This window comes from Muscardinus avellanarius (assembly GCF_963383645.1).
Source record: "Muscardinus avellanarius genome assembly, chromosome: 1".
Taxonomy (NCBI): domain Eukaryota; kingdom Metazoa; phylum Chordata; class Mammalia; order Rodentia; family Gliridae; genus Muscardinus; species Muscardinus avellanarius.
In genome coordinates, this window is record NC_137786.1 from 190317743 (window position 1) to 190329437 (window position 11695).

Here is an 11695-nt window from a genome sequence, read left to right on the forward strand (position 1 = left end):
GGATTGGCCCAGCGGGAAGGTCTGGAATAAGAGCCTGGGGCTCGGGAGAAGGCGCCCACAGCGAGCGCTGCGATCCTCCCGCGTGGACCCGCCGCTCCACTCCTCTCCAGCTGCCCAGAGACCCTCGCATTCTGCTCCCTTGGTTTCCATAGCCTGCCTCTCTCGGTGAGCTCATCTAATTTGCCCCATTTGCCTGCCTGCCTCTAAGTCCATCTTTACAACGCCACTGGCCTATGGCCCCGGGTGGTCCGAGCTCTCTTCCTGGCTGGGGAGAAGCGGGTGGTTGGGGCCGCCCAGGCATTTTCTTCTAATCAGACCTAAGGAACTGAACCCCGAGAGCCCGCAGAGCTCCGCGTGGGCGGGGAGCTGGGCGAGCGCAGTGGGTGTGTCCGTGTCTCCCGCCTTGGGCGGATCCCCTGCGAGATCCAGCAGGAGTTTGATACTGGAGACCCTGAGCGGTCTGGGTCCTCGGGGATCCTGTTTGTTTCCCTGGGAGGAGCTCCGCATTTTCCTCGGAGACATCTCCAGCGGAAGGGACATCCGCCCAGAAACTCCGGCAGCTTTGTCAGCTGATCCGAGCAGGGCGCTCACCTCCAAGGGTGTGCGCCAGGCACCTGCTGCCAAACCCTGCAACTGCAGTCTCGAGACACCTGTAAGGGCGGCATAAAAAAAATGTTCCCCAATCCGGATTCCCAGACTGGGAGATGAGCGCTATTTTCCAACTTATCTTCCAAACCAGGAGAAAAAATTTCAGTGTAAAAAATTTACAGGCAAAGGAAAAGCAAGTCTACAGCAAGGTGGGTCTGTTAATGGTTTCTGCACAGATCAGGCAAAATGTGTGTGTGCGTGTGTGTGTATGGGCATCGTGTGGTATCTTACTGTCCTTTCCACAGAACAGAACCCAAATTTGCCCCTCATACATGACTGTTTCTTCTCTACCTGTGTTTGTTTGCTTGTTTATTTATTTGTTTATTTATTTATTTATTTATTTATTTATTTATTGAGATTTACATTAAAGGAACAGAGGTGAAGGGAGCTGCCTGAGGTCACATGGTGGGGGCATAGGCAGGACTTGAAGTGCCCTGGGGCACTGCTAATGTCATTCTCCTTTTCCCTTTACAGAGAGGAGTCATGGGTTTCTGGAAGTTCTCCCCCTTCCTGGCTCTCAGCATCTTGGTTCTATGTCACACCACCAGCCTTCAGGCAGCGCCTTTCAGGTGAGACAGCCTGCAGCCAGGAACTACTCCCACTGTCCCAGCAGAATGGCTCTTGGTGGCTCAGCATCCTCAAGTGGGCACTGGTCTCATGTCCTGTTCAGTGGGAAGCAGGGCAGCCACATCCTCAGGGGAAGAAGCAGGGTCCAAGAAGGCTGGCACTAGCCTAGGAGGGGGCAGGCAGGGGCTCAGAGCCTGCACTGGGCTGGCTTCCCCTCCACAGGTCAGCCTCAGACAGCAGCCCAGATCTGGCTTCACTCAGTGAGGAGGAAGCGCGCCTCCTGCTGGCTGCACTGGTGCAGGACTATGTGCAGATGAAGGCCAGCGAGCTGGAGCAGGGGCAGGAGACAGAGGACTCCAGGTAAGGCTCCCCACCTGGCCCTGACTTGTCCAGGAGAACCTATCCTAGAGAGGTAGGGGAAACACACTCACTTCCCAGGAGTCCAGCAGGCTGTGTTTGCTCCAGGACCTAGGACCCAGCTATTCTCAGCCTCCATGGAAGACAGAGGTCTGGTGCAGCTGGAGGGACTGTGGTTAGACACATTAAGAAAAAAAAAAAAAAAGACCCATTTCTGAATGTTATTGGGAAAGGAAATGAGGTGTGGAATCACTGACCCTGGGAGATGGTTTTAGAGTACCGGGGAGCTGTCCTGGCACTGGATGAATCAGAAGTGGTAAGTGTGAAGCCAGAGGTATCCCTGGAGGTTTCAGAAATGTCATCTGTGTTTGTTGGTCTTCTATACCTGCAAGAAACCTTTATTTTACATGGAAAAGGTGAAGGCAAAGGGCTTGCAGAAGGTATGGGCAGGTAAAGCACTGTGTGAGTTAGGTCTGGGCATCTGTGGAGATTTGTGCATTGTCACAGGGCCAGGGAGTGCACTCTCCCCCAATCCCAACTCCCTGTGTGCTCTGAACCTACAAGAGACCAGCCGCTGGCCTGGCCCCAGCATTGCTTGGCGTCTACCCTAAGAACCCACCGCAGAGCTTGGAGGAGTGAGCAGCATGTGGAATGCCAGCAAAGGCCACCCTTCCTTATCACTGCCCTGGCCCATGGCCCCTCCCAGCCTTCCTAACAGAGGATGCATGAGTTGCCTTCCTGCCTGTGCCTCCTGACCCAGCACAAAGCCCCCCTTCCCACAGAGGCAGACCCCAGTGCATGGTTCTGTATGGCATGTCTTTTCCCTGCAGCCTGGACAGTCTAAGATCTAAGTGGTGTGGTAACCCAAGTACCTGCATGCTGGGCACATACTGGCAGAATTTGAGCAGCGCTCCAGCCTTCTTCAGCTCTGAAACACCTGGCAAGAAAATGGACCTAGCCAGAGGCTTGCAGAGGAAAGGCTACCTTCCGTTAAGGTGCCCCAGGATCCCTGCCAAGGCCCCTCCCTCTCCTTCCTTATTTCCTTTTCTGCTCTCCTTTTTGAACTTTATGCGTGTAGATTCTTTTCTGATTGCTCTTCAAGCTGGTGGCTTTGCTTATGCCTGAGAATGTTGATGACATCAAGATAGAAAGGGAGTGAGCGAGCAGAATTCCTAGATCAAAGTAGAGATGAGAGATGAAGGAAAATGTCTGGAGCTTTCAGAGGATTTCATAACAGAGCTTTCTAACTTCAGCTTCTCCAGGTACTGAGTAAGTGAATCCTTCATGCTCCATTTGAAAAATAAGCTTTTCCTAAGGGACTGAGCTGTGGTTGTCTTTGCTCTGATCCACATACAAGGTGTGCAAATGTCCAGAGCCTATGCTTAGAAGTAGCCTTAGCTTCAGGGTAGCTGGATATAGGGCTTGGTGGGTGACCTCTGTGACCCAGCTCAAGCAGCAAGAACAGCCTGCTGAGGAGCAGGTAAGCACTTCTAGGAGAGGATGCTGCCCATCCTGATCTCTCAGCTTCTTCCAGGTAATACTTTCAGGGAATTTTGTTTTCCCATGGAAAACGGTTTTGTTGCTTCTTATGATCTCTGTATACTCTTTGATATTCTTGGGGTGGGGCTGGGTCTTGCTACTCATTTCTTCTTGAAAGATAAATGCAGGGTTTCAGCATGCACCTCATGGCTGGAAACTCTTTGGTGATGGTTTTTGGGCAGAGCTCCTAACAAAGGCTTCCAGGCCATTTCCCCTAACAGCTTTGATAATTGCACTTAGGAGAAACACTTACTGTTAAGTGTATGTCAAAAGGCTGCACTTCTTTTTATGAAGGACCACGGGGTGGGCTCCTCCCCAGCCTTCACTGACAAGCCTTCTCTTCCTTCTCTATCCTGCATACCAGCCTCACTGCCCAGAAGAGAGCCTGCAACACCGCCACCTGCGTGACCCACTGGCTGGCTGGCTTGCTGAGCAGATCTGGGGGTGTTGTGAAGGACAACTTTGTGCCCACCAATGTGGGTTCCAAAGCCTTTGGCCGGCGTCGCAGGGACCTACAAGCCTGAGCACCTAAATGTCTCCAGGGATAAGGTGACTGTCTTGTACTATGGAATAGTAGGGAAGGGGATTGGAGGTTAGGATTCACATTTTAAAACCCACTGATCCTGGTGCGTCCTTTGCATCTCTTCTCTCCAACGCATTCTTCTTCATGAGGTAGGAAGCTCCGTCTAGAACTGACCTTGAAGTCAGAATGCTAGGGCAGGCTTCAGAGATGCAGTACGATTTTCTCTTCTGAGTAAAGAAATGAAGAAAAAGCTTGCTGGATTCAGAAAGGGAAGGGCCTGTGAATATTAGTCAAGACTGGCCCTGGTTTACGAGCCCAGTTTTACAAGGTCCCAGATTCAGACCAGAGTGCTACAATCATGCTGCTCCAATATTAATAGTGACAATTGAACTATCTTAATCCTCATTTGCCATTAATAGCCTGCCTGTATTTCATATCCATAATTCATAGGTTCTATTGAGTGAAAAAAGCACTTCTCTAAATAGTGTTCTTTTCAGTAACATTGTGGCTGTTCACTTCTTTTTCTCCCATTTCTTCTCCTGTTCCTTAATGTTTTTTTTTTAATCTTCCTTCCCTTCTCCTCTTGTTCTTTATTTTTTTCTTCTTCTCCCTCCTTCCCTCTTTTCAGGTTACCCTAAAGCTGAACTCACCACTTCTATTAATTTCTGTGGGCAACAACTTGGTGAGAAGACCCATGGAAGATACACGTGTTTGCGCCCTAGTAGATACTGAAAAAATAAAGCACCTTTGTCACTTGAAAGGAATGAAATGGAATGCAAAATAAGTTAATTCCATAATTGTGTGCACCATTTATATTTATTCTTATATTTAATGTTATGTCTAGTAAATGTGAGGCATTTCCCTTTGGCTTATATGGTAGCAAACTGGTTCTTTGAGAACCATCCTGATGATCATGGCAGCTCTGCCAAACCTTCAGAGGACATGAAATCACTGCCTCTTGTACCCTCTGGGGACACATGGTAAAGGTGATGCTGTGCCTTGCGGTCCTAGAATATGTTGTACAATTTGTTTAAGGAATTGTCAAAACTGTGCCATTTGTGAACTTCATCGAGATTAAAGCATATTTTCGATACACTTGTTTGAGACCCTGGTGATTTATTTTCACTTGTTTTTCTAGGTAATGATAGTAACTAGAATAATCATGCATCTTTTGAGTGTGCTCTTTTTCTCTTGTGAATTCATTTAATCTTTGTGACAAAGAGGCAGGGTGGATACTGTTAGTCCATGTCATTTTGGAGACAATGGAGGAATAGAAGTGAAGTCTAAGGTCACACGGGGAGACAGCGGCCAATCATGGATTGGTTTCCAGAACTGACAGTTAAAACTACCACACTCTATACTTTATCACAGGGCCTCATGATGTTTTTCAGAAACTTATGAATCATTCTTTGGCTTATCTGCCCTGGCCTGGTAAAGTCTCAGATTTTGAAGACAGATGGTGGTGTGATTTGCATCTTAAATATCAAAGGCTTGGTCCCCAGTGCAGTAGTGTTCAGAGGTGGGGCCTATGAGAGGAGATTAGATCATGAGCGCTGTGACCTCCTCAGTGAATCAGTCCACTGATGGATTCATACTGTGATGAGTTGGGGGAGGATTTTTCTCACACAAGCACCCTCTCTTCTTGCTTCCTGGCCACTTCAAGATACGTAGCTTTGCTCCACTGAGTGTTCCCTGCCATGATGTTCTGCTTCCCTATGGGCTGAGATCACAGAGACAAGTGACCATGGACCTCTGAAACTGTGAGCTGAACTAAAGCTTTCCTCCTTTTAAGTAATTTATCTTGGATATTTTGTCACAGAAATGGAAAGCTGATAACACATAGAAAAAAATTAAACATAGAAACAACCTATTCTTTCTATAAGATAATGAATTCTTTGTGTCCATTATTTGGCTTCAAAATGATCAGTGGTTAGGGCCTGGAGGTGTAGCTTAGTGGTAGAGCACTTGCTTTTGAGTATTTTGTCACAGCAATGGAAAGGAAAGCTGATGTGTGTGTGTGTGTGTGTGTGTGTGTGTGTGTGTGTGTGAGAGAGAGAGAGAGAGAGAGAGAGAGAGAGAGAGAGAGAGAGAAAGAAAGAGAGAGAGAGAGAGGGAGAGAGAAGACAAATATTGTATGGACTCTTTAAACATAACAAAAATTTCATTTAACAACTAAGATAAATTAATAATAATTTATAATTCTTTTTTTAATGGTACTGGGGATTGAACCCAGGGGCATTCTACGTTCAAGCTCCACTCCAGTTTTATTTTTATTTAAATAAATAGTGAGTATTTGTTGTTGTTTGAGTTCTTTATGCTTGCCATTCTGATTGGGGTTAGATGGAATCTCAGCATAGTTTTGATTTGCATCTTCCTGATGACTAATGATGTTGAACATCTTTTCGTGTATTTATTGGCCATTTGTATCTCTTCTTTTATGAAGTGTCTCTTCAGTTCAGTTGCCCATTTCTTGGTTGGGTAATTTGTTTTACTAGTGTAGAGTCTTTTGAGCTGTTTGTATATTCTGGGTTTTAGCCCTCTATCTGAGTGGTTGCTGGTAAAGATCTCCCACTCTGTAGGCTTTCTCTTTAGGTTTTTAATCGTTTCCTTTGATGAGAAGAAACTTTTTAGTTTGATGTCATCCCACTTTTTAATTCTTGCTATAATTTCCTGTGCTTTGGAGGTCTTGTTGAGAAAGTTACTGCCTGTGCCTATATGTTGGAGTGTTGCGCCTATGCTCTCCTCTAATAACTTCACAGTCTCTGGTCTAATATCTAAGTCTTTGATCCATTTCGAGTTGATTCCTGTGCATGGTGAGAGGTAAGAATTTAGTTCCATCTTTCTACAAATTGATAGCCAGTTCTCCCAGCACCAATTGTTGAAGAGGCTGTCTTTTCTCCAGCATACAAATTTGGCCCCTTTGTCAAAGATCAATTGACTATAGGTGTATGGATTTGTTTCTGTTTCTTCTATTCTATTCCACTGGTCAGTCTGCCTGTTGTTGTGCCAATACCATGCTGTTTTTACTATTATTGCTCTATAGTATAATTTGAAGTCCGGAATTGTGATGCCTCATGCCTGGTTTTTATTGCTGAGGATTGCTTTGGCTATTCTGGGTCTTTTTTTTTTCTCCATATAAAATTCATGACTTATTTTTCTAGGTCTATGAAGAATGTCGTTTGTATTTTAATAGGAATTGCATTGAATCCAAAGATCAGTTTTGGCAGAATGGTCATTTTGATGATATTTATTCAGCCTATCCATGAGCAAGGGAGATCTTTCCATCTTCCAAGGTCTTCAATTTCTTTCTTTAATGTTTTATAGTTTTTGTTCTGGAGGTCTTTTAAGTCTTAGGTTAAGTTTATTCCTAGGTATTTTATTGATTTTGTGGTTATAGTGAATGGAATTGTTTTATTTCTTTCATTGTGGATTCATTGTTGGCATAAAGAAAAGCAACTGATTTCTTTAGATTGATTTTGTATCCCGTAATTTTGCTGAATTTGTTAATCAGCTCCAATAGTCTTTTGGTTGAGTTTGTTGGGTATTCTAGATAAAGAATCATGTCACCTGCAAATAAGGATAGTTTTAATTCTTCTCTTCCTATTTGAATTTCTTTGATTTCCTTCTCTTGTCTTATTGCTGTGGCAAGAGTCTCAATTTCTGTATTGAAAAGGAGTGGTGATAGTGGGCATCCTTGTCTTGTTCCTGATTTTAGAGGAAATTCTTGCAGTTTTTCCCCATTCAGTATGATATTGGCTTTGGGTTTATTGTATATTGCCTTAATGATGTTGAAACACTTTCCTTCTATTCCAATTTTCTGTAGTGTTTTTAACATCAGTGGGTGTTGGATTTTGTCAAATGCTTTTTCAGCATCTATTGGTATGATCATGTGGCTTTTATTCTCAGCTCTTTTTATGTGGTGAATAATGTGTATTGATTTGCATATTTTGAACCAGCCTTACTTTTCTGGGATGAAACCAACTTGGTCATGGTGTATAATTCTCCTAATATGGTTTTGAATGCATAGAGCTAGTATTTTGTTTAGAATTTTTGCATCTATATTCATCAAGGATATTGGCCTATAATTTTCCTTTTTTGAGGTATCTTTATTTGGTTTGGGGGATTAATGTGATACTGACCTCGTAGAAGAAATTTGGGAGAGTTCCATCTCTTTCAATTTTCCAGAACAAGTTGTGAAGTATTGGTATTAGTTCTTCACTGAGGTTTTGTAGAATTCAGCTGGAAACCAATCTGGGGCTGGGGTTTTCTTTGATGGCAGAATTTTTATTGCTGTTTCTATTTCTTTGCTTGTTATTGGTTGGTTTAGATTTGCTATGTCCTCTTGGTTCAGTTTAGGCAGGTTATATGCGGTTAGAAATCTGTCAATTTCTTCCATGTTTTCCAGTCTATTGGAGTATAAGTTTTCAAAATAGTTTCTGATAATCCTATGAATTTCCTCACTCTCTATGGCGATATCTCCTTTTTCATTTCTGATTTTAATAATTTGAGTTGATTCTCTTTTTCTTTTGGTTAGGTTGGCCAGGGGTTTGTCAATCTTATTAATCTTTTCAAAGAACCAGTTTTTTGTTTTGTTAATTCTTTGAATTTTTTTTGTTCTCTATTTTATTTATTTCTGCTCTGATTTTAATGATTTTCTGCTTTCTGCTGGCTTTGGGATTACACTGTTGCAGTCTTTCTAGGTCCTTGAGATGTATCATTAGGTTGTTTACTTGGCGGCTCTTTGTTCTTCTTATGTGGGCAATCAGTGCTATAAATTTTCCTCTTAACATTGCCTCCAAAGCATCCCATAAATTATGGTGAGTTGTTTCTCTATTTTCATTTAATTCCAGAAATTTCTTTATGTCTCCCTCAATTTCTGATCTTACCCACTTGTCATTCAAAAGTATATCATTCAATCTCCATGCATTTAAATAGTTTCTTTGGGGTTTCCTGTTGTTGATTTCTACTTTCATTCCATTATGATCTGAAAAGATGCAGGGAATTATATTACATCTTTTGAATTTGCTAGTGCTCGCTTTGTGGCCCAGGATGTGATCTATTTTTGAGAAGGTTCCATGGGCTGCTGGAAAGAATGTGCGTTCTGTTGTTCCTGGTTGAAATATTCTGTATACATCTATTAGGTCCATTTGGTTTATAGTTTTCTTTAATTCTTTTTTTTTGTGTGTGTGGTACTGGGGTTCCTGGAAGCCCTTCTACCTCCGGGCTACACTCCCAGACCTATTTTTACATTTTTATTTGGAAACAGGGTCTCCTAAGCCAGCGAGCACGGCTGGCTTCGAACCTGCGCGATCCTCCTGTCTCTACCTCCCAAGCGCGGGGATTACAAGCATGCGCCACCACGCCCGGCTAGTTTTCTTTAATTCTGAAGAGTCTTTATTCATCTTTTGCCTTGAAGATTGATCTAGTGATGTGAGAGGTGTGTTGAAGTCTCCCAATATTATTGTATTTGGCTCTATTTTAGATCTGATGTCTAGAAGGGTTTATTTTACAAATGTGGCTGCCCCAACATATGAGGCATAAACATTTACTATCATTATATCTTTATGGTAGACTGTTCCTTTTAACAAAAGGTAGTGTCCTGCTTTGTTTCTTCTGATGTGTTTTAGCTTAAAGTCTGTTTTGTTGGATATCAACGTTGCTACCCTTGCCCGTTTTTGGTCTCCATTAGCATGGTATATCTTTTTATATTCTTTCACTTTCAGTCTGTGAATGTCTTTAGCTGTAACATGAGTTTCTTGCAAACAGCCATTCTTTTGTTCTCACTGCTTTTAAGATTATTATGTGGCATGAGGAGATCCTTCTTTGATCTTAATGGTGTTCTCTGTGTTTCTTGTATGTAGATGTCCAAGCCTCTTTCCATGTTTGAAAAATTCTCTGAAATTATTTATCTGAAGAGATTATGGATACCCTTGTTCTGTGCCTCTATTTCTTTTTCAATGCCTTTTATATATTCATAAATTAGAACATTTCATATTGTCTGATAGTTGTTATATGTTTAAGTTCTATTGTTGTAGTGTCTTCTGTGTACTGTTGAATGTGCTTTCAATTTTGAATGAACTGTATTCTAACCATGATATTTTGTTTTCCATTTCATCTAATCTTACAAAATTTCTTTCTATTGCTGTCTTAATTTCATATATTGACTCTTTTATTTCATTCCAGGCCTCTTTCTGGTTCTTTCTTAACATCTCAATTTCCTCTTTCAGTTCTCATACACTTACTGTGAGTCTTCTAACATTGAACATCAGGATCTGCAATTACTCTTTGCATTTCTTGTAGGTCAGTATTCATGATTTCCCTTATTTACTCACTGTCCCTTGTTTTCATATTTTCAGAATTCTTTGGTTTGTGTTTCTGTTGTCTTGGTATCTTCTTTCATTTTGTGTGTGAGTCTGTGGAAAACCTGTCTGATCCAATCTTATCAGTAGGGATTTAGAGGTGTCAGTAGGTTAATGCATGGGTAAGTAGTGTTATTTTTCAATGGTAATTAGGTAAGGAGCTGGAGTGATGGGTACAGTAGTAGGGTAGAGGATATGATTACGTTGAGTAAGAATTTAAGTATAAGAAGGTAGTGTCTAATTGAGAATGAATGATTGTGATATAGTAGGATTCTTGTAGTTAGTATAGAGTACTTAGGTATAGAGATATGAAATATCTTGAATATAAAATAAGGAGGTACAATAATGGAAAACAAGTTTTGAGAGAAGAGAGTAGATAGAATAAAAGAGGAAGCTTGTAAAAGTAATGGGAGAGGGAGAAAATAAACATGCAAAAATAATAAAATAAGCAACAAAAACTACCAATTATAAGTGTAAATCAAAGACAACAAAACAGAAAAAACCCCCAAATCTAGCAGTAGTAAGGAAAAAAAGAAGTACTGCTAATTTACATTTATAGGGCCCATATAATGTCTGTTCACTGTAGTAGATTCTGGAGTATATTCCAATATCTCTCATTTGCTCTGTAACCTATTGTCAGCTTTTGAACCTGCTTTATGAGTGTTTGTGCCCCTCTCTTGCTTGTGACAGCTTTGTGCTCAGGTGTCAGGGTGGCAGGTGTCACTGTAAATTATTTCTATGTTTCTATGTAATTGTAATGTCCTGCATTTTCCCACTCTGTGCTCAGTGCTCTGTGCTCTCTGGCCCTGAGCTCCATGCTTTTCCTACCTGGGCTCTGTGCTCTTCCACCCTGGGCTCTGCACTCTTTGACCTGGGCTCTTTGATCTCTTGCCCTGTGCTCTCTGCTTTCAGGCCTTCAGTTCTGGGCTTTCCAGACCTGGGATCTCTGCTCTCAGGCCCTTGGCTCTATGCTTTCAAGCCCTTGGCTTTGCACCTTCCAACCCTGGGCTCTGCACCTTCTGGCCCTGGACTCTGAGCCTTCCGACCCTGGCCTGTGCCTTCCTACCTGCACTGGAGGAGGGTATCTAGTATAATCTCAGAGTGAGCTCCTGTGACCCTGTGTGGTTACTGTGCTCTGGGCATTATGGGCCTTTCCTGTGTCTGTAGGTTATAATCCAACCACCTCAGGCATGGGCCGCCAGTTCTTAGCCTGTCAGGATTCCTGCAGCTGCTCTGGGTGATCATCCACTGAGAAATGAGGTTACCTTACTGTCCTGCAGGCCCAGGTCTCTGGAGAGCACATTGTGCCTCTGTGGGTGCCAGCTTCTGCTTAGTGCGTGGCCTTTTGGATCTTTTTCTCTGTCCCTGAAGTGTGATGTTGGTTGCTTACAATTTTGGAGTTCTTGCCAGGTATTCATGCTTGTAATCCCAGCATTTGGGAGGCTGAAACAGGAGGATTGCGGTTCATGGACAGCCTCAGCTACTACTTAGTGAGGCCCTTTGCAACTCACTGAGACTCTGCTTCAAAATAAAGAATAAAAAAATAGGGCTGGGGCTGTAGCTTGGAGGTAGAATGCCCCTGAGTTCCATGCTCAGTATTTAAAAAAAAAAAAAAGATTTGGAGTTCTGCTCCCACTTTCTGCACTTCAGGTCCTTGGTTTACTTGCTGAAATTTCTTGGGGCTACAGAGCCGGCAGTTGCT

The 11695-nt window shown here is 42.8% G+C and overlaps 1 protein-coding gene across 1 annotated transcript; it reads left to right on the plus strand.

Moving 5' to 3' along the window:
* Window positions 1–1131: 1131 nt before the first annotated feature.
* CALCB (calcitonin related polypeptide beta) lies at window positions 1132–3635 on the plus strand (the record flags this gene model as incomplete). The annotated part of the gene is made up of 3 exons (XM_080712614.1): window positions 1132–1217; window positions 1438–1575; window positions 3476–3635. 3 exons carry the CDS (start codon window positions 1132–1134, stop codon window positions 3633–3635), a joined length of 384 nt encoding a protein of 127 aa, XP_080568740.1.
* Between the last annotated feature and the right edge of the window lie 8060 nt (window positions 3636–11695).